General features: G+C 41.5%; 3 protein-coding genes across 9 annotated transcripts in view; 2 read left to right on the forward strand and 1 right to left on the reverse strand.

The window, feature by feature from the left end:
- prkacbb (protein kinase, cAMP-dependent, catalytic, beta b) overlaps positions 1-7,039 on the forward strand; it is an 18,319-nt gene extending 11,280 nt beyond the window's left edge. Inside the window, exons 4-10 of the mRNA XM_053629709.1 lie at positions 992-1,090; positions 1,175-1,257; positions 1,782-1,908; positions 2,946-3,041; positions 3,460-3,582; positions 4,313-4,477; positions 4,628-7,039. Of these exons, the coding sequence (XP_053485684.1) occupies positions 992-1,090; positions 1,175-1,257; positions 1,782-1,908; positions 2,946-3,041; positions 3,460-3,582; positions 4,313-4,477; positions 4,628-4,753 (819 nt within the window). The 3' untranslated portion in view covers positions 4,754-7,039. The remainder of the gene's footprint in view (positions 1-991; positions 1,091-1,174; positions 1,258-1,781; positions 1,909-2,945; positions 3,042-3,459; positions 3,583-4,312; positions 4,478-4,627) is intronic.
- A 2,725-nt stretch (positions 7,040-9,764) lies between these two features.
- Positions 9,765-13,950, forward strand: exosc4 (exosome component 4). The gene is made up of 3 exons (XM_053629710.1): positions 9,765-10,162; positions 12,567-12,773; positions 13,173-13,950. The coding sequence occupies exons 1-3, from the start codon at positions 9,992-9,994 to the stop codon at positions 13,530-13,532; spliced, it is 738 nt and encodes a 245-aa protein (XP_053485685.1). The 5' UTR covers positions 9,765-9,991; the 3' UTR covers positions 13,533-13,950.
- A 1,271-nt stretch (positions 13,951-15,221) lies between these two features.
- Positions 15,222-20,118, reverse strand: LOC128610399 (ubiquitin carboxyl-terminal hydrolase 10-A-like). Of its 7 annotated transcripts, none has more exons than XM_053629692.1 (14): positions 19,961-20,118; positions 19,775-19,818; positions 19,514-19,592; positions 19,280-19,311; positions 18,304-19,194; positions 17,929-18,060; positions 17,672-17,804; positions 17,384-17,526; positions 17,200-17,299; positions 17,022-17,104; positions 16,752-16,897; positions 16,543-16,622; positions 16,366-16,432; positions 15,222-16,201 (listed from the first exon to the last, which is right to left on the reverse strand). In XM_053629692.1, the coding sequence occupies exons 1-14, from the start codon at positions 19,979-19,981 to the stop codon at positions 16,050-16,052; spliced, it is 2,103 nt and encodes a 700-aa protein (XP_053485667.1). In that variant the 5' UTR covers positions 19,982-20,118; the 3' UTR covers positions 15,222-16,049. The 7 variants fall into 7 exon arrangements, with proteins under 7 accessions (XP_053485667.1, XP_053485666.1, XP_053485665.1 ...); XM_053629691.1 differs by having other exon boundaries at positions 15,223-16,201; positions 19,280-19,314; XM_053629690.1 differs by having other exon boundaries at positions 15,225-16,201; positions 19,514-19,595.
- Between the last annotated feature and the right edge of the window lie 2,896 nt (positions 20,119-23,014).

A 23,014-nucleotide genomic window follows, 5' to 3' on the forward strand; every position in this document is an offset into this window, starting at 1 on the left:
AACCGGTGTGATGATAACTTCCGGGTTCCGGTACAAAATGACGTCGTCCCTGCGTCACCGCTCTATTGGGTGATCTGACTGCGTCTCTCCTCCCGTAAACACCGTTATTGCCTTTTCTGCATTCGCCTGAATTGTTTTCATTTGGTTGCGTATTGTTCTATTTGATACATTTGGTTGGTGGCATTTTTACTTATCCTATATTTTGGGTACAATTTTATTGATATTTTGCATTTACGAGATGATGCACTTTAAGGACCAGTCTAATTTGATGCAAAGATGTGTACATGAGCAGGCATGTAGCACAACATGGAGGTGAAAGCAGCGGTCTGTTTATTTAAATGTGAACGTACAATAAAAATATGTTGTCCCTAAAATCAATGAATAATCGTGAACTCCGTCTTGATAAAAAATAACCATGATTATCATTTCCGCCATAATCGTGCAGCCCTAGTACTTACATAGTGGCTTGGTTACTCAGTTCCATCCTTGGTTACTTAGTTGTTGCCTTGGTTAATTAGTTGCTTGCTTACTTGGTTATGTACTTACATAGTTGCTTGGTTACTCAGTTGCATCCCTGGTTAATTAGTGGCTTGGTTATTCAGTCATGTACTCACTTAGTTGCATGGTTACTTGGTTGTATACTTACTTTGTTGCCTAATGGCTTACGTAGTTACTCGGTTACTTAGTTGCTTACTTATTTAATTGCTTGGTTATGTATTTGCTTAGTTGCTTACGTATTTGGTTCCCTAATTACTTACTTATTTAGTTACTTAGCTTTTATCATGTTTATAGACCTTACGTATGTGTTACTGTAGTTTCTATCTAAGCAGAACTGTACGTTGTGTTACAGTCCGTATCCTGCATAAATGTCTTCAAGTATGGCGATTGTAATATTTATCATATCGCCCACCGGCGATATTTATTTACCCAAACCTGGAATCCATGGCTAACTTACTCCTGCTGTAACTCCTGATGTGTTGTGTATTTGCAGGTGGTGAAATTGAAGCAAATAGAACACACGCTAAACGAGAAGAAAATATTACAGGCGGTATCGTTCCCCTTCCTCGTCAGACTGGAATACGCCTTCAAGGTGCGGTCTCGGTCTCTTTCTGCCTTCTGCAACGCCGATTCACTGTGCTTGACACTGAACATTTTGCTTCTTCCATCTTCTCAGGACAATTCCAACCTGTATATGGTGATGGAGTACGTACCGGGCGGCGAGATGTTCTCACATCTAAGAAGAATCGGGAGGTTCAGGTGCGTGAGTGTGTCGGAGACTGGACTGTTCGATTGTTCAAGGAAGTTTTGTCTAGGTGGAAATTTGCTAGTAAGATACGGGGGGGACACAAACGCGCTCGGATCCCCACCAAAACAAGCGGGCCCGGTTGCAAACGAGCTCTGGAGCGGTTCTCTTGTGGTGAGAGAGCAGTCCAACCCAACGGAGCAACCTGTATAGCAATGCATGATGGGAACCGAATTACGTAACGAGCGTGAATGGCGGTTTAACTTGGACCAAAGATGAGATAAAATGCCTCATTGAAATCAAACCTATTTCTGACTAACTGTCAAAAACGGATAAAAACGCAGAGGTTTACCAGGTGTTTAGCGAGCGTCTCAAGGAGATGGGCTTTAACCGCTCCGTGAAACACGGATCCCCGCTCAAACCGAGAAATTATAATAACTACAGCTCAAAAGAAAGTCACAATAAGCTCACGGAGCTTAGAATTGATTCTTATAATTGATTGTATAGTTGATTTTTTTTTTTTTTCCCCTCTCCACAGTGAACCACATGCAAGGTTTTACGCAGCGCAGATAGTCCTTACCTTTGAGTACCTCCACTCGTTAGACCTCATCTACAGAGACCTGAAGCCCGAGAACCTTCTCATCGATCAGCATGGATACATCCAGGTAATCCTAACGTTGAAAATAATCGAGGGATCCACCTAGGGGGCGTTGTGTTACCGAAAGTCGATCCAATACCCACTGGTACATGAGATTCCCACAAGTAGTGTCTTGCAAGAAAGTCTTAACTGAGGTTAAGTGTTAATCTGGTTTTTTTTTTTTGTTTGTTTGTTTTTTTTAAATCGGTTACAGCTGTGTCGTATCTGCTCCGCTTTAAAGGGTCTTTCTTTAGGCTCGGTAACCTCCCAGTGCACTCCCCGGCTCTTATCTCATGAGGAAACGCATCACGTTTCTCAACCACCGAGTTTCGTTCAGCTCCTCCTGCTGATGTTTATTTACAGTTCTCAATGAGGCCTTACGTTTACAATACGTTCACTCTTCAAAATGTTTTTAATTTATTTAACGACAGATTTAAAAAAAAAAAAAAAAAAAATTAAACAAAACAGAAAAAAAAATTTCAATATGTAGTCTTCATTTTTTTATTATTATTTATTTATTTATTTATTTTTTATGAACCATAAAAATGGTGGAATTGAAGGAGGATGTACTTTCTTTTTCCATGGACTGTATATTCCAGGTTATTTGTTAAAACTAAATGTTATATGGGGGGGGGAAGTGAGTTCGGCTATATTTCCTTGCGTCTGAAAGAACCGACACCTGATCATATTTTTTTTGTGTGCCATATTAATCAGTCCGTACAGGACTTCAGAGTTTTTTTGTGATTGTTGCGGCCAAAATCGCTTGATTTTGCTGCGGCTTTTTTCAATACCTGAATTCGTGAAATAGTTTTGCACGGACTTTCGCAGAGATGTTTGTTGGTAAATGAGACCCTTTTAGCTGTACTCGTGAATCGAAGAGGGCTCCGGCCGAATGCACGTCGTGATGACGTTTTGAAAACTCGCAAGCTCCTCCTAATATCGCGGCGCTTGCTTTTACGTTTATTTCCGCGAGTGACTTTTTTTTTTTTTTTTCTTTCTTTTTTACGTCTAATTAATAATTTGCTCGTTCATGCATGTCTAACCGAAATCTCTTCCACATCACAGGTCACCGACTTTGGTTTCGCGAAACGAGTGAAGGGCCGAACCTGGACGTTGTGTGGAACCCCGGAGTACCTGGCGCCGGAGATCATCCTCAGCAAGGTGGTAGCACGTTTAGCGTTAATGCTTCCTGTAGACTCTGCGATGTTTCACGTATTTAGAATTTTAAAGCAAAACTAAAAGCTCCCCAGTCAGTGCTAGACCCTCTTCCCTATGTTGCGTACGGTGTCTCCTTTACCATGTGGTTACTCCTGCTTATGTTTCCCATGTCCTTTTGGTTTTATTCTGAGCTATCCATCCTCTGTCGTTTTTGTTTACTGTTACTTGTCCTTTTATATTATTCATGTATATATGAGCGTATTCTCTCTCGTTCACCCCGATTCATGTTGGTCTTGTTTTTGTTCTGTTTCTGCCCTTATTTTGTCTCTGATTCCTGTCATGGATGTTGTAAAGCAACCTTCAGTTTTTAAAAGCTATGGATGATGATGTGTGAGATTGTGTGCTCTTTTCTTCTGTGCAGGGCTACAACAAAGCAGTGGACTGGTGGGCCCTGGGAGTGCTCATATACGAAATGGCTGCAGGTTACCCGCCGTTCTTCGCCGACCAGCCCATTCAGATCTACGAGAAGATCGTGTCCGGAAAGGTAGAGACAGCCGCGCTCGCTTTCGTTCTAAAATAAGCCTAGTCTACAACAACTCATGGCGCTCACAGCCGGTATACCGTGTTACCGAGCTACCGATTCACAATTGTATATTCGTGTTCTTAAAGTCTACATTAGACACGCTGACGCCACACACAGGTCCATGATGTGTATTATTTTAACATCGCTGTAAACCGGTCCCACCTAAACGCGGGGAAATTTAGCGCTCGCTTCAGAGTTTAGTGAAGAGGTGGGTCTTCGTTCTTCATTAGAGGTCAGTCCGTGACTCTGCTGTTCGAACAGCAGACAGGAAGTTTGCTCAGTTTAAGCGGAAAATGTGTCTTGACCAGGCAGAGAGACACGGATTCAGACAGAGAAACAGACATACAGGTTCAGGCTGGGAGATAGAGGCAGACATGCGGATTCAGACAGACCGAAAGACCGATTCAGGCAGACTGACGCCAACAGATTCAGAGAGTCAGATTCAGGCTGGCAGGCAGATACAGAGAAAGACAGACAGATTCAGACACAGAAACAGACCTACAGCTTCAGACAGACATATTTAGGCAGAGGGAGAGGCAGATGCAGTGGCAGACAGAGATGGACAGATTCAGACAGGCAAGTAGGTGTACCCATTAACCCCACTGACTATAGAACTGAGCTCAATAAAAAAAAAACTGCCTACTCCCACAGACAGCAGTGATCATTGAGCCACTTTAAACCTTCTCTGTAGGTACGATTCCCGTCTCACTTCAGTTCAGACCTGAAGGACCTGCTAAGGAATCTGCTTCAGGTCGACCTGACGAAACGGTACGGCAACCTCAAGAACGGCGTCACCGACATCAAAAACCACAAATGGTTTGCCACGACGGATTGGATCGCCATCTACGAGAGAAAGGTGTGATGACATCATCATCATCATCATCATCACTGACATCATGGTCATAGCAATTTTCTGAAAGCAGTATGAGGATGCACCATGCTCACTGTGTGTGTGGTTTTTTTTTTTTGTTTGTTTCTGTTTTTGTTCATCTTTCCCACCCCACAGGTAGAGGCTCCGTTTATTCCGAAATGCAGAGGCCCAGGAGACACGAGCAACTTCGACGACTATGAAGAGGAAGACATCCGTGTGTCTGTTACAGAAAAATGTGCAAAGGAGTTTGCCGAGTTTTAGTCCGGACACATCAGAGCTATGTGTGTGTATGTATGTACGTATGTGTATATATACATATATATACACGTATATGTATTTATCTGTGTGTATATATGTGTGTGTATGTGTACATATATACATATACGAGTGTGTGTGACTGTGTGGCATGAATGCGTGTGCGAGCGTGTGTATAACCACACAGCAAACGAAATAAGGGGATCTTTGCACTCTAAAGACACGTGGACGGAGCAGAGCGGAGACCACATCGCCACGTCCGAGTTACTGCGTATGCTCCTTCGTTCCGTCTGGTTCATCAAGAGGCCAACAAAGCCCTCGCGCTTTACATGTTACATCAGACTCTTCACTCTTCGCTCATCATATAACCTTCCTTATTTTTAATATCTCGTTTAATAAATGTCTTGGATGTTGCGTCCCCCGTTGTTTTAAAGGTGAAAGAGGTTTTCAGCAGTGTTCAGGACTAGGACTTCAAACTCCAATCGTGCCGGTTTGTCTGGTAGCCCTGCCATATGGCTGGATTTCTGACCGTAGCCCTTCTGTTGTTCCATCACAGGACCTCTGCCGGATGTTTGGGTGTGTCTTTAGAAAATAGACCACGAGAATAGTGTTCAAAAACACTCCAAGAGCAAAATCCGCCACCAGGGGGCCTCACAAGAATTTTATATACTTTGATTTGACGTACACTCGCAACAACGAGCCAAGATTGCAGCGACGTTTGAATTGAGATTCAATTCAATTGAACACACGCACGTTTGAAGTATACCCCAAGGGTATTTAAGGCAAACAAATTAGTGACGAGTAGGACTAGACTTGTTGGCAGCGGAGGAATCCTTGTCCACACTGTTGCTGTCGAGTTCTACTTGTTTGCACTTTCATCTGAATTATTATTTTCCTAATAATAATAACTTTTGAGGCAGGATGGAGCTGATGGAGTAGTTTAGTTTAAGAGTCTTGTTCGTGAGTTCAGCAGTGAGCAGGTTGGTAATCCTGGGATTTGAATTCATGACCTTCTGAGCGGTAGAACCAAAGCCTTAAACACTGAGCAATGACTTTATATCAAAGCATGTTATCATTTAGGGCGGTAAAAGGTTCAGAGCGCGCCCTGCACACTACCATGTGAGCGTCACTGCTGTGCCTCGACAAGAACAGACACTCGAATAATATCCAAGCTCCTCTGGTGGTCATGGTCACTGATTGGGTAATGGATGGATGGATGGACATCAACAGATGGGCTGCAGTCAGAGATTTATAATTAATACTAAATCAATAGCCTGAGTTTAGCGTTTAGAGCTACATGGTTGGAGAGCGTGATAAACCGGCACGTCGCTCTGGCTCGATGCCAGCGGTGATGTCCACAGTGTCATGTAGCTACGATTTTGAAGGATACATGTTGCGTATTGTCTGTTACATGCTTTGTGTAATTATATATATTTTTTTCTCTTCATTTTTGACTAACGGCAGCAGTTATCTTACCTCAGACTCAACCTCTGACCACTTGTTTTTTTTTGTTTTGTTTTGTTTTCTTTCCTCGTCAGCTCGCAGAGGTGCCGCTTCTTTGTCGTGCGTATCTAATGATTTTTTTGAAAGGGTTTTTACTTCAGCCAGTGTTGAAAGCATGACCAAAAAACGACTGAGCTGTGGGTGCTGGAACAAAGAAAATCCAAACCTAACAGAGTTGGCTTGTTTTTACTGTTGCATAATGTATGTATTATTTTACAGCTTTGATGTATATCCGTCGGTGAAGAGGTTCTATCTTAAAATGCCCTGGTACATCTTTTCAAATTTGGCTCAGAACACTCAAAGTACTGTATCTTTTCATTCAATGATCTGTAGCAGATACCGTTTGCTGTGAATGTGGAACTGATGGTGTTCCTGGTTTTTGTGGAAACCAACCGAGACTCGCCAGATACACATGAAATCTTTTTTTTTCTTTGTCTTTTTTTTTTTTTTTTAAAACCCTCCAACACTTCATGCTCCATGTCTCTTTCGATCCTTGTTTCTTTCATTGTAATGACTGAATTTAGAGTTGCAACTCCTAGGTATGGATGTTGTTTGCAATGCTTGATTTCCAAGGTACATTCTCACAGACACACATACTTCAAAAATTATTTAAAACAAAAACAAGAAGAAAAAAAAAAAAAAAAACCAGACTGGGGTTTGTTAGCCTCGGCTCCTTTGTATCACAGAATTCAGTTATTGTTCTGCTCATAATGCATATATGCATTGTTTCTTATATATGTTTTTATTTATACACATTAGAGATGCTAATAAATTTTATTTTTAAAATTGCATGGTGCTTGTTTTGATTACTCTTTCAGTATTCTTTCATCTGCTGGATTTATCGCCTCTTAAAGGACCTGAAAAATCTTGGATTTGAATCTTTTTATAATTAATGTGAGTAACATCCAAGGTTTGTTTTGTCAAGAAAGTCTGAGTTGCTCCATGTTTACGCAGCTTAAGCGTCGTACGTTTTACTCACAATGCTGATAGTGGTGCCGTGGGATTTAAAGACTCGAGTCATTTCTGTCTAAAGAGATCGATGCAGCGGCGCTTTGGTCCTTCAGTTGGTCCAGCTCTCTCACCACCTCACCAGTACAGTGTACACCATCGCTCTCGTCATCTCGTAGATCGTTCACTCGACTACGTCGTGTAAGTGCATTGCATTCTGGGCCTTCGAGACCAGCATCGACATCTCCACTACTTCTACACTGGATGTATCATTATGCTGATGTTGATGAGCGAGTAAACACGCTCGCTCTTGTTCCGTTTTTAGGAGCGAACATCTCGACCGGACTGATATCCTTTATGTTTAAGGTTGTCTAATACTGTCTAAGGTTGTCTAATGTTCTATTATACTCTATTGTAACTGTGTTAGCAATCCAGCAATAACAGTTTTCCCTTGTGATGACAGACTGACACGAACTTCTCATAGGAATAACGACAATACAGTACCAACCAACAAATTGCCACCAGAATCTCTAACCACATCATAGATATTCAGTATAAACAAATTTAATGTGTTTCAGGGTGGAGTTTTCATGAAAATGCGATGGTACGACTTTTATAAATCATACTGGGAAATGAACTGAATCCGTTCATACATAAATTATTATTTTTTTAAAAAAAAAAAAAAATCCAGATTCTTTTAGATTTTCTTTTTCTTTCTTTCTTTCTTAAAATGCATGATGTATGAATTATAATTATTATATCCTGTCTAAATATTACTTGTATTAAAAAGTAAATCGATTGTCCATGAGTTTAAAAAGAAAAGGAATGGCAAATAGTCTTCAAAGCTACGGAAGTTTGTGTTAATTTACAGTGACTTGAAGTTGATTTTTACGTCTCGTATTTTCCGAAAACATCATAAAAAGAGTCTTAAACTGACGGTGCGTGGAAGGGTTAACTATGCTAACTGTTAAGAGTGTCCGACTAGTGAAAATTTTGTTTTTCTACTGAGTGTGGTGTTTTTGTGAGTTGAATATGTAACAGGTAAATGTTATTGGATCATAAAATACAGGAACCAATCACGGGGTAATGCAGTTCACCAGGGAAGAGGATTGTTAAGTATAAAGGGAATATATTGTGTTTTTAAGCTTCATATCGTTTTCCTAAAACCCATTAGGACTGAAAATGAACATTTCACTGATTTCTGCCTATCAACAAAGGTTGGTATGGTGGTGCTGCATTGTTGGTCCAGGGTCCTCAGTTTGATCCCTATTATCTTCAATTATTGTCTGTTTAGCGTTTTTTTGTGCGTGACCTCCGGTTTCCTCCCACCTCCCCAAAACATACTAGTTGGCAGGCTGGTGACTTTAAATTGCTCCTAGGTGAAAATGTGTGCGCATGGTGCCCTGTGATGGACCGGTGACCATTCCTCACATATTCTACCTACAAAAATGCTGAATTGACTACGATCATATACACTAGTTTGTATACAAAAGTTTGTGAACACCTGACCACAATATCACACCCATATGTGCTTGTGCATCCCATTGCAGATTTAGTTCCCCTTTGCTGTTGTAATAACCTCCACTCTTCTACGAAAGGCTTTCCACTAGATTTTGGAGGCCGACTGTTCACTCAGCCACAAGTGCATTACATTTCTATCTTAGTACTTTTATATAAAACTGAGCCGAGTATGTGATCTCACAAAATATACACAGCAGCTCGAAGGTCTTATGGGCAACTTATCCAATTATAACGACATGGTATAACTGTAAACCTTTACATGCAGAAACTAAACACTATCATGGTTGTAGCATTCTGCCTAAATGTTAAAAATAAATTACTGGAAATATGACGGTGCAACTCGAGACTCAGATACTAACAGATGATGGTTCCCTGCTGAAAAATACCCTCAGAGAATTTGTAATGGTGGCATGTTATGTCTAGTGGATACCATTAAGTGCCAATAACAGTAATGATAACGGTTTTAATGGTTTGTAATACTATTTGTAGGGGGGTTTTTTTCCAGCAGGGTTTACTACAAATATTTGAAAACTATTACAAAAACACATTAAACTATTATTTTACACAGATAACTGTAATTACTTTTAAAATGGCATGTTCCGGTGTACATTAACAGCACATAAAATGACGCCTTTTGATGAAGACTGGATTTTATATCAACTCAATGTGATAGTAATTTATCGCAGGCTTCTAGTGGCTGTTTTTTTTTTTTTGTACGTTTGTTTTTTTAATCTTGTTGGACATTTTTGTACCAAACGAGGATCCGTAATCAATGTCGCGGGATCACGACGTCATCATCCCCCTACCCGTATTCTGACTGAACCCGCTTCCTGTACGGTGTTAAACACGAACCTATTTCATTCTTGTAGTTATTAAAAATAAATAAATAAAAGATACGGAATGCAAGATGCATAACATAAACTACAGTATGCAAGAAGAAAGCTACTGAAACATAGAATCTGTGCACGGATATATATATATATTTATTTTTTATGTGCTTCATTTTTATAATTATTATTATTTATGTATTTGTATTTTACTTTATTTGTCCGTTTGTACTTGTAGCCTTCCCGCCATTGTTCTGTTTATAGCTGATGTAAAAAAAAAATAATAATAATAATAAACGCCGCGAATCAGAGATCAGTAGGCGGGACTTGCCGGAATGTGGGTGGGGAAAGGACAACAGATCAACAGCAAATCAGCACATGGCGCTTCCTGTTCGGTTGATTTGAACATTTTACAGGAGAAAAGAAAACCCCGATAAGTTACCGAATGGCTGGACTCGAGCTGCTGTCCGATCAGGGCTACCGGCTGGACGGACGGAAGGCCACCGAGCTGCGGAAGCTGCAGGCCCGCATGGGGGTGTTCGGGCAGGCGGACGGATCTGCGTACATGGAGCAGGGCAACACCAAGGCGCTGGCGGTGGTGTACGGACCCCACGAGGTAGCTACACTTTCCTCCACATCACTGCTCTCTAAGCCAGGTTTAAAAGGGGGAACACACACACACACACACACACACACACACAACATTGTCCCAACACTGACTACTCTAAAATGTCCCCCTAGGAGTGAATAAGTGATTTCTGGTTTCTCTGTAACATGTCAAGGTGTGTTGTTTTGTCTTATTAAACTGGTGAAACTGGTGGAAGGAACAACTGTTGATACACACTACAAGGCCATAAGTTTGTGGACACCTGACCATCACACCCATATGTGGTTCCTATTTCCACACACATGTCTAGAATATAGACTCTCTCCTTCTGTCGAGCCACACATGATTTTATGGAGATGCCAGTGATCCTGACCCTTTCTGCTCTCCGGACCTGTCTGAGCCATCCTGATGCTCTACCTCTGGATGGAGCTCTCATCAACTGGACGCTACGGCCTGGAGATTGATCAGTGCGGTGCCGCTCAGCATCGCTGAGAATAAGTCAATCGTAGTGTTTTTGAAAACAGAACAGCTTGTTAATCAGCTGAGCGAGAGTGGAATATGGATTAGAGAAATGTTTGTGCTCGTGACTCGTGTAGCGACTCCAGCTGCAAAAATGACTGTTTTAAATGTACTGCCTTTCATTCCAAGTGACGCCGTTCTTAAAGAATTGGCACGATATGGAAAAATCACAAGTCCCATCAGAGTGATTCCACTAGGATGTAAAAATACAGTACTCAAACATGTTCTCTCATTTAGACAGCAGGTATTTATGTTCTTGACTTCGCCTGAGCATGTGTTAGAGATCTCTTTCTGCGGCGGTCACGGAGAGGGCTCCTACATGCTGTATGCAAGCACCAATAACTGAAAGTGTTTTGAATGTGGCGATTTAGGACACAAACGGTCCTTCTGTAAAGGTAGACAATGAACAAGATTCGCCTGTTGATATAGCCGAAAGTGGATCATCTCAGAGTAATAGCAGCGATACCACGGAAGTTGCAGCAACACAGCAAACAAAAGCGACGAAGAGGCAAGCGGAGAGGCCTTCAGAGGAGGCGAAGGGGCAAGATGAGGTGAGTGAAAGCGATCGCTTGCCTGATCTGGATCGAGCTCATTAATTGGAGGCTACAGCATGGAGATTGCTGAGGATGGTACCACTTGAAGTACCATGGAAATAGTTTTGGACCTCCGTTCCACATGCACGTTCTCGCTGTGGTTGCTACACGGCCTTGGGAATGCAATCACCACATGCAGTTTTGCACTCAGGTCTCCTTTAGTGATCAGTGGACTAGTTAAACAGACTTCATATAAAACCATAATGACCTTTCTTTTACTTTCACACTATCCGTTGTTACCCAGATGAGGACGGGTTCCCTTCTGAATCTGGTTCCTCTCAAGGTTTCTTCCTCATATCATCTCAGGGAGTTTTTCCTCACCCTCGTCACCACCGGCTCACTCAATAGGGATAAATTCACACACTTAAAATCTCCATCCTGTGTTTATATGTTTCTGTAAAGCTGCTTTGAGACAATGTCCGTCGTTAAAATAGAGTTGAATTGAATATCTTTGTATGTTGTAGTATTATAATTTCCCTTCACTGGCTGTAAGAGCCTGTTCCAGCATGACAACGTCCCTGTGCACAAAGCGAGCTCCATGAAGATATGGTTCACCTGCACAGAGCCCTGACCTCAACCCCTCTGAATACGTTTGAGATTAATTCGCTCTAAAAAACACTGGGTTAAAAATGACCCAGTTTGGGTTGGGTAAATATAGGACAGAACACTTTCTGGGTTAAACTAACCCATCAAGTTGGGTTGTTAATTTTAACCCAGCGAATGGGTTGTTATTCAACCCAAAGGACGGCTTCATTTTTACAAAAAACGCTGGATTAATTTTATTTCAAAAATCTTATTTCATATGTATTTTCAGGGTTATTTTTACCCTTTGAAAATCATTTTAAAATATTACTACATTGTAAGGAAATATGTCGACATGGTATCTCCTTTATTTATACGCGAGAAGGTGTTTAGAAACATATATCCATTGTATACATTTGAAAAGCTGTAAAAGACATCAAGTCAAGTGTTTTATTCGTTACTTATCTGAGTTGCAAGGACAGAACACTACATCTTATAGCCAAAACGTTGGCTAATGACTTGCTGAATTGCGGGTTCAAACACGATGTGCTACATTATAAACTTTGTTGGAAATGGATAATAATCATATACTCGTCGTTTCCCTTACTCTAGTATTAATAGACTTAACTAACAAACTAGCATTCACTACCGCTTTTTATCCTAGTTAGTTTCCTGTGAGTGGGCGGCACACTAAAAGTTTTAATTGTTGGGCTAGGTAATGCATTAGAGACTTCTCCACCCCTACTATTTTTCCTTCATCCTTCACTGTTTTCTTTAAGGTTCGAGGGTCCAGAAGTAAATCCCTTCACGACCGTGCGGTCATTAACTGTCAGTACAGCATGGCTACGTTCAGCACGGCGGAGAGGAAAAGACGACCGCACGGCGATCGCAAGTCCAGCGAGATGAGTCTTCACCTGAAACAGACCTTTGAGGCCGCCGTCCTCACACAACTCTACCCACGCTCCCAGATAGACATCTATGTTAAGGTACTCGATGTTGGTTACTTCATCCAAATCATGTAGATACCTTTTAGAAACATTCCACCCATACAACCAACCACAAAAAACTCTCACAGGATTATCCTCTAGGAAGTGTAGTGTCATCCCCGAGGAAAGGGAGTGTCATCCCCAGGAAGGGGAGAGTTATCCTGCAGGAAGTGTAGTGTCATCCTTTGGGAAAGACAAGGTGATCCCCCAGGAAGGGGAGAGTTGTCCTCCAGGAAGGGGAGAGATATCCTCCAGGAAGGGAAGCGTTACCCTTTGGGAACGAGTTATCCCGTTTTGAATGAATGCTTAGTTACGCTAGCCCCAGTTACTCCTCATAACTGCATTTTGATGAGTGATATACCTGGTGCATGCACTAATACATTTTGTTCTCCTGTACAGATCCTTCAGTCAGATGGTGGAAACTACAGTGCGTGTGTTAACGCGGCTACTCTGGCCCTGGTGGACGCTGGCATCCCCATGCGTGATTACGTGTGCGCCTGCACGGCTGGCTTTGTGGAGGACACGCCGCTGGCTGACCTGTGCCACGCTGAGGAGAGTGGCGGTGGCACCACACTGTCCCTGGCACTTCTGCCTCGCAGTGAGAGCATCGCACTGGTGCAGATGGATGCCCGTCTCCATCAGGACCACCTCCCAGCGCTGATGGAGGCTGCGACAGTGGCCTGTAAGGGTCTCAGCAAAGTGCTGGATGATGTTGTGCGCCAACACCTGCAGGAAGTTTCTGTGCAGACCAGAGAGTGAGGAGTCCTCAGTTTGGTCTTTAGAACTTAATGAACTGTTTGTTGTTGTTGTTGTTGTTGTTTTTTAACCTGGCTTGAATGAGTTCGTTCTGAAATACAGACTGACCTTGATGTCTAAAACACAGGTGCTTCCTGTTTGAAGAGACATGTTTAAGATTTTTACATCGCACCTCTTTAATAATATTTTTGAATGGTAAGTATTGTATTTCATAAACAGCTCATGGTCATTGGATAAGTAAAGAAATAAAGGATGGACCACACAAGGCACAGTGAATGTGTGTTAACTACATACTGATAAAAATAAATAAATAAATAAATAAAAGTAAGTCACAAATGTCTAGGTGAGTCATTATGAGTGATAGCACCCCAATACCAAAGACCAGAGGGATGGGTCAGACAAAACTACTTTACCCCAAACACTTTAAGTGCTTGATATGCTGCTATCGTGTGTGTGTGTGTGTGTGTGTGTGTGTGTGTGTTACACGATTTTCATGCCAGCACTGACCAGTTAAAGATGTCACTGATGATTGCAGTGCAAAATTTGACTGAAAAGATAAAAATAACCGTTAATTGTTTAGTTATTTTATATACTGATTGTTAGATCTACAATTCTGCCTGCTCTAAAATGATACACAGAGATTAAGTAGTGCTATAAGATTACATTTATTTGAATCAATTATAGTAAATAGTTATTAGAGAGAGAGAGTGTGAATTTCCTGCATCTGTGCCACATCTACTTATAATGAAGCTGTGAGTTTAACTGTATGTTACTATGGTTACAGTTGTTTATGGGTAGCATAGTAATTTAGAACAGTGATTGAACTGACCGGAACTACCTGTGGTATATATGGTTTAACGCACACCTTCCAGCCAATCACAATCGAGTATTCAGACAGACCATGGTATAAATAAATTATATGTATACACACAAGACCTCTGAAAATGTGCTGTAGTATCTGGCACCAAGACGTTTAGGCAGTGTGATGATCTGGGCGATGTTCTGCTGGAAACCTTGAGTCCTGGCATTGATGTGGATGTTACTTTGACACGGACTACCTACCTAAACATTGTTGCAGACCAAGTACACACATTCATGCCAATGGTATTCCCTAATACCAGTGGCCTCTTTCAGCAGGATAATGCGCCCTGTATCACTGCAAAAATTGTTCAGGAACGGTTTGAGGAACATGACAAAGAGTTCAAGGTGCTGACTCGGACTCCAAATGTGATGTGCTGGACAAACAAGTCCGATCCACGGAGGTCCCATCTCGCATCTTACAGGACGTAAAGGATCTGCTGCTAACGTCTTGGTGCCAGATACCACAGCGCACCTTCAGAGGTCTTGTGGAGTCCATGAGTCGACAAGTCAGAGCTGTTTTGGTGGCTTTTGTTGTGATATGAATTAGGTTACGTTTCATGCAGGTTAATACAGCGCAATAATACTGGACACTTGTTACAAATTGGCTGTAGCTGCTCGTCACTAGTTTTTTGACTCCTATTTACATGTTAATAAGGTAGGTAATGCTTGCAAAACTGAACTCGGGGCTGTAAATAAACCTAACCAGTTATTAGCTGTAACTAAGGTCATTATGAAACTGGAGTAAATTATATAAACCATGTGTGTTTGTGCGCTGTGTTCAACAACAGCTTAGATACATACTGAATTCTTGTATTGCGAAATAGCCCTGATAAACAGCATGTTTCATTGTCTAAATTTAAACCCCGGTTTATGTTTTCCATGCATGGAAGGTTAGTGTGGCTTTATTGGTCTGGCAGGATGGACAAAGGAAGCTAAGATACATCAGAGAAAGATGTTTTGTCACCCTGCGCTAAAGCATAGGCTGTTCGGGTTTGTACAGGATTACAAAATAGGCTAAAAGAAAACACGTACTGCAAGATTTGAGAACGCAATTTATTTTTAAAGCTGCAGACATTGAAATTAAATCGAAATTACTGGTAATAGATCTTGAGCTTGCTGTGAAGATTGGATAAACGCCAGGGGTGGTGTCTAATACCCGAGTAGTGTGTTAGCGCATGCATGCCATCATAAAGTGACAGTGGTGTGGCTTGCCAGAACTCTGGATATACATTTAAATTCCTATTGAGCAAGCCGGAGGCGAGGAATAACTCCCTCAGATGACGAGGAAGAAACCTTGAGAGGAACCAGGCTCAAAAGGGAACCTAGAGCATACATGGCCTGCGTACTATCGGCTCTAGAGTTCAGGATCACTTCCTGGATTGCTACTGTGCAGTTATCGAGCCGCTCACCGGTCCAAGAGGCCGAACACACAGGTGCAGAAAGTCTGGCTGCAACAGACACCTGCTACACCAGTGGAGCTTTATTAACGTCATCTGCCTCCGAGGTCCACTAGACCAAAAGGGTCGTCGCAAGAGATACTTACCAAAATGCTCTATAGTCTTACCCTGTGTGCCCCTATGCCATCACCACTCTCACTTGCCCTGACACCCCTCACCACAAATCCATCTTCTTGCGGCTTTCTGGAGAAGAGGAAGGGCTTCAGCCAGTGCTCACTCTCTCATAGAGGAGCACATAGGCGCTGGTCGACCTCCTCTCTAACACATCCGTCTCACTGGTCAGCCTGACCAGCTCATCGTCATAGATCTTCCACTGGTGAGAACTGTGACTGGAACAGTCACTCGTATAATGTCCTGGTAAAGAGACATGCACAGCAATATTACATATCTATCACTACAAAATGTTTTCACTGTAAAATATAAAAATATATATGTACGGCTATAAAATGTGTTTTCCTAATTCATTTATAAACACATATGCAGGCTGTATTTATAAGTGTGTGTATTTTATATCTTACCAAAGCATGCTGTCCTTCCAATGTGGTTGAGTACACTGATCAGTCGATAGGTAGAGGTTGATCCACCCTAAAAACGACACACATCACAATACAGATCACGTACAGACACAAAACTCGAGTGTACACAATACAGAGTGCTCAATCCTCCTTCCTAACTCTCTTTCCTATCTTTCTCACTTCATCTTTCATTGTGTCTCTCTGTCTCTCTCTCACCAGTTCATTTCTGTCTGTCTCTCTGGCCTCAGCTCTGCTGTTCTCTACATGAAAAAGGAAGGCACAAAAGAAAGATTAGCTCTTCTTTAATTAATCTGGATATGATTTATCCTGGCTGTAAACAGTACAGGACTTTCTTGGACTATCGTGGTTTAGAGACTTGGACTGTTTACTTGCATGTGACGCACCTATTCCAGGCGTGTCTGACTGAGGAAAGCAGTTTATCTGCAGCTCAGGTGTGATGTCCACTGGCGTCTCCACCTTTTGCACTGTGTAACGTTTCGTCATCCTGAACCTGTTCAACTGCAGAATCAGAAACCTGGAGAGAACAAGAAATTAAGTAATGTTAGAGCTGAAGATCTGCAGTCACTGGTGGCACTCTTACAGCACTTGTGGTCAATGCACGACTGACTGATCAGTTTCTTGCAGTGTAGCAGCCTTACCTGGGCAGAGTGTGGAACGTCCACCTGGAGCTGGCAGAGTCTCCTCCACACACCTCGCACTTGCTCTCTAACAATGTCCGCTTCTACAAGATACATGTTATTCATACACAGAGGAGTCAGTGATGATATGGGGTGACGGATATAAAAAAGAAAGAGAAGGAGGCAGAGAGTTGCTCACATGAACTACGTCAGAGAGGCACTGGTCCACTGAGTCGTGCTTCAGGGGCACAGAGACATGATTAAACACTTCCACGTTGTTGTTCTGTTGGGATCCACAGCTGCAACACACAACATGCATCTCAACATCTACTCATCACCTGCATCATGTACAAACTCCAAACTCTTTACGTTACATGTCATACCTGGAGCAGGTTATAATGTTCCTCATCTTGAACTTGAAATTGGACGTGACTGGACATCTAGGGTTCACATCCTCTTGCCAACCCAGCTTTCGCCCAGACTCCTCCATTTGGGTCAGACAGTAGCAGAGGAATTCATGAGCATCCTACACACACACACACACACACACACACACAAAATACAGAGCAGTAAACATTAAATCATATGCAAAACTAAATCAAATCATATTTCTACATGTTCGTGTGTGTGTGTGTGTGTGTGTGTGTGTGTGTGTGTGTGTGTGAGCTCACATTCTGGATGTCGATGGTGAATTCTGGGTTGTAGTGTGCAGCTGATTTCATCAGGGCCTGGAGGAGCAAACCCTTCTTGCGGTCACCTTGAACTTCAGAGCTGTTTCTCAACCTCAACAACTCCACAAAACATCTGCAAAGGATCCAGGGAAAACCTCCTATAACTCATATTCATAAACTCAGCTCTTGTCTCACATTTTCTTCTACCAAAATCAACTTTTTATACAGTAATATACAGTAATGTATAGTCTTAGTACCTGAGGAATGAGTCCTCCAGTGTGTGTGTAGAATTGTCCAGCAGGTCGGAGAGCTCTCTGCAGAAACTCTCGGCGGTGAACAGACACTGCAGACTTGCATTAATGTAGCAGTTGCTTAGAAAATTAGGCAACCTGCAACAGATCCAGCAGTTAGATACACATTCAGATTCACAACAGCACACTAGGGCTGTTTAAACATACGAGCACGTAGTACAGCACTACTGCTAATGTTAACTGTTTCTGTATAAATGTATAGGCTCATTAATATTCTAATGCATTCCAATACCAAATATAGGTAAGCATAAAATCTTTAAACTAATTACGATCTGAATATTATTTTTAAATGAGAAACAAACACATATCGATGTGTCATACCCTCCAGGGAGCAGTTCTGAGTCAAAGTCTGTGTCAGGGAACAGAGTATAAATTGAAGTCATGATGTTTATGATTCCATCAGAGGGAGTTGGACATGGACTCTTTATGGTTCCCCCAGAGGCAGTTGCAATCGGTCTCTTCATGGTTCCCGTAAAGGCAGTTGGAATCGGTCTCTTTATGGTTCCCCCAAAGGCAGTTGGAATCGGTCTCTTCATGGTTCCCGTAAAGGCAGTTGGAATCGGTCTCTTTATGGTTCCCCCAAAGGCAGTTGGAATCGGTCTATTTATGGTTCCCGTAAAGGCAGTTGGAATCGGTCTCTTTATGGTTCCCGTAAAGGCAGTTGGAATCGGTCTCTTTATGGTTCCCCCAGAGGCAGTTGGACTCTGACTCTGTATGTTTTCCTCAGAGGGAGTTGGACTTGGACTCTTTATGGTTCCCCCAGAGGGAGTTGGACTTGGACTCTTTATGGTTCCCACAGAGGGAGTTGGCCTTGGGCTCTTTATGGTTCCCCCAGAGGCGGTTGGAATCGGTCTCTTTATGGTTCCCCCAGAGGGAGTTGGACTTGGACTCTTTGTGGTTCCCCCAGAGGGAGTTGGACTTGGACTCTTTATGGTTCCCCAAGAGGCGGTTGGAATCGGTCTCTTTATGTTTTCCTCAGAGGGACTTGGACTTGGACTCTGTATGGTTCCCCCAGAGGCAGTTGGACTCTGACTCTGTACGTTTTCCTCAGAGGGAGTTGGACTTGGACTCTGTATGGTTCCCCCAGAGGCAGTTGGAATCGGTCTCTTTATGGTTCCCCCAGAGGCAGCTGGACTCTGACTCTGTATGTTTTCCTCAGAGGGAGTTGGACTCGGACTCTTTATGTTTCCCTCAAGCATCATCTCATTGGAACTGAAACAGAGAGGCATCAAGTTCATAGTGGACCACTGGTGTCAGCATGGAGCTGTATAGCTGTATAGTTTTTGCTGTAGCTTACTTTTCTGTAAAGGCTGCAGGATGCTCCTTGTTCTTCTTCCACACATAAAGAAACACACAGACATCAGAAGGACGCTTATAAAACCCACAAGAAATTGTGACACGAAATACTTTTCGTTTATCATGCTACATTTGAGGTTAGCTATTTTTTTTTCTTCCACTCTTCGGCAGTTCTACTTCCTCATTTTGCCAGAGTGCATTTTCATTTAGAATAATAAATAAAAGATGTTCTTACTCTCCAGAAACACCATTTCACGATTCTGCTTGCACCACCCTTCTTCTCAGTTTGGGGCGTCTCTGCCGATGTTCTCGAGCTGCTGAGGAATAAACAGATGCTGTTTGTCTTCACAGTCTCTATCAGTCAAATTCTACAGTATTTATCACACAGGGCTCTGAGCCTACACAATCTCAGTCTGAACTCATTACCCATAATACCTGAGGTCTTGTTTGAGTTTGATCTTATTAGGGAAATGCACATGTCTGTAATGTAGCTTACCTTTCTGTAGGTGTCACAGGTACTGAAAAAGACACCACCTCATCCTACAGATAATAAAAGAAACACACAGACACAAGATTAATGCTTAGGTTAGAAGGCGTGTTTTTGAGATCCTGAGATATTTCACTTTCAATAACGAACACTAAATGTGATGTGTGAAAGTGTCTGGATGAAAGAATTTCTTACCTTCCACCCAAAATTCTGCATTTTGAATTCTCACTGAACTTCTTCACAATAAAGAAAAGACTTGTTCTCTCAACGAGCTCGGAGTGAAATCATGTCTCTTTGCTCCTGTTTCCTTTACCTGCGCTGAGATCAGAAGTTCTATAGACATGTTGCTATAGAAGCAATCCGCTGTGACGTCACAGGAACGGTGGCGCTCAGTGACTGTAGCGCGAGCCAATTGTAAGCGCGACGCAGTATGGGGCTAGATCAGTCTCATTAATAATTCACGCAATAAATAAATAAATAAAATAAATACATGACGCACACATGCGTAGCCAATTTCACATGCACGAGACCTAATTCACGTGCACGAAAAAAAAAAGTATTTTCACAAAAAGCAATATTTTCACGTGCGCAAAATAGAATGATATATCAGTAAAAATACATTTCACAAACGCAAAACACAATTCATAGATGTGCACAGAAAGTTTGCAAATCGTCATTCGCGCGCTAATCGCCTTGGATGTGTGTGTGTGTCTGTGTGTGTGTGTGTGTTTGAGACTTTCCTGACAGCGCTCTTTCCTCCCACGTGCGTCTGTAGTACTCTGTAGCCAATCAGATGCGAGCTTTCCATTCGACCGATCATAAGCCAGTACTGAGAGTGCAGGACTCAAGGAGCACGGCTTCGAGCAACATCAATTCATTAGAAAGGAAATGAAGCCTTTACAGGTCGGGATGCACGTGCACGTGACGTAAAATGTTTTTGGACTGTAGTTCATTGTGATTGAAAACACATCATGAGGACAGTGTTGATAATGAAGCATTCTTTTAGCATAAAAAACTGCATTAATATGTTGAAAACTTGTGAGAGTAATACCTGTTGGTATACAGTATACATACCACATGCACGTGTTAAAAATGATATAAAGTACACCAATGTTGAAATCATGTTTAATAATACCTGTTGGTATAAATACTCTGGTGTGTGTTTTAAAATAAAGAACTGTTATTTTCTACTAATAACGTGAATAATCATTGTACAGTGGGTAAATATGCAGAATGAAAGCTCCACACATACAGAATAAGCAGGGTGTACAACAAGGCAAGAAAGAGTCAATGGAATTTGGCACGGATTAACTTCATCTCTCAACAAACTGGACAGTGTTAAGATAGAGGTCCACTCCAAAAGACTCAGAATGTTGCACTGGGTGGATGGTTTCTTTAAGTTCTGCTATTTCATCGTCTGTTAATGAAATATCAAGCACAGGAACATGCAGCACAAGGTTTGGGTCCTCAGAGTATGCGCTGTACTCCTGTTCAGTGTTTGGTAGGGTCACATTCTGAATAAATAAATAAATAAATAAAATTCGTAGATAATTTTACTTTTGTTCAATTTATTTTACTTGGTTTTACTTATTTAAGTGTTGCCTTAATTCTATGTGAATGCCAAATTTACCTCTGGATCCATAACTGGATTTTGGAACTGGTCCACTTTCCACAACTGACTGGGTGTCAGATTGTGTTTTGTCCTATCGGATGGTTGTCCCACCCCTCACAAAAGACATCCAGCCTGGATGCGTGGCAGGAAGACATAATGACAGCTGAATAAATGCAAGCAGTTGCTAACATCCAGCAGGTGACTGTCCTCCAGTGTGTGCAGAAGGTTGTAGTACACACTTGTCACCCTACGAATAAATCACACCAGGTACACTCTATTCTGGGACATTAAACATCATCACATCGAACAGGAAAACTCATCTAATACAGCTTCGCTGTGTTTATACTCAAACTTTGGAACTTGCAGATCTATCAATTTATAGTATTTTCCAATTGTACTTTCCAACAAGAAACAAAAAGGTTTTTGTGATGAAACTGTTAATAAGAAGACACCCCAGGGAAACTGTTAATAAGAAGACCCCCCATATTATTTTGTTTATTGGTATTGACAGTAATCAGTAAGACTGGAGCTCTGTAATTTTTGTTGTTATAATTATTGAAAAATTACCGTTGAAATATTAGTCGTGATGAGAGACAGAAAGAATACTTGGTACTTATACCAATAGAGGGCGCTGATGAGCAGTGGCAGGGGAAAACACCCGCGAACGCACAGAGCTAGAACATCACTGCTCGGGGTGTTGAGCTGCACTGTCGCAGCGTGTATTCTGTTCTCTAATGATTAATATGTCTTGTAATTAATTACAGAACATAAAGAGCAAAATAAAGAAGCTACATTACCCCAAACATGCATTACTCGTTTTAATGTATGCAACATTTTTGTTATTTATACTTATACACGGAGTGAAGGGTTGTATCTTGCTAAAAAAAAAAAAATAATAAAAAACCAAAACAAACAAACAAACAAAAAAAACCAACAGATCACTCAAATCAGGGTTAAAGGATGATGTATATAATTTTTGATGAAATTCCGAAACAAATTTTGAAATGATTTTGTTATCTGATACAACAGTGTCATCAATATACAGAGGAAATTTTTCTAAGTTCACCTCGTTTTTTTTTTTTTTTTTTTTCCCCCAAATTGAAAAAGTATGTAGAGGTTTTTTTCCCCCTCGGCTTCTAGCCATTTGGCCCTAGGCGTAAAACTTGGTATGATGCACCCTGTTTTATAAATGTAGCACACCCTCCTCCCCTCTCTCCTCTATCATGTCTTACTGCCACATAATCATATAAAACAAAATAACCACGTTTCTAACCAAGTCTCTTGTACACATATGAGCTGGTTTTTCTCTCCTACTAGCAACAAATTACTTAAAGTCTTGTGCGTTAGCCAATAAACTTCTTGCATTCCACTGCAAAATTAACATTAATATTATTACCCAACACATGAATTCTCTTGACTTTCATGCATCCTTAGCTCATCATTTACTTCCTTCTACAAGGCTATATATTAATGTCTTTTATATATATATATATATATATATATATATATATATATATATATATATATATATATATATATACAGAATAGAGTGTACCTGGTGTGATTTATTCGTAGGGTGACAAGTGTGTACTACAACCTTCTGCACACACTGGAGGACAGTCACCTGCTGGATGTTA

The sequence above is a fragment of the Ictalurus furcatus genome, chromosome 7 (genome assembly GCF_023375685.1).
Source record: "Ictalurus furcatus strain D&B chromosome 7, Billie_1.0, whole genome shotgun sequence".
NCBI lineage: Eukaryota > Metazoa > Chordata > Actinopteri > Siluriformes > Ictaluridae > Ictalurus > Ictalurus furcatus.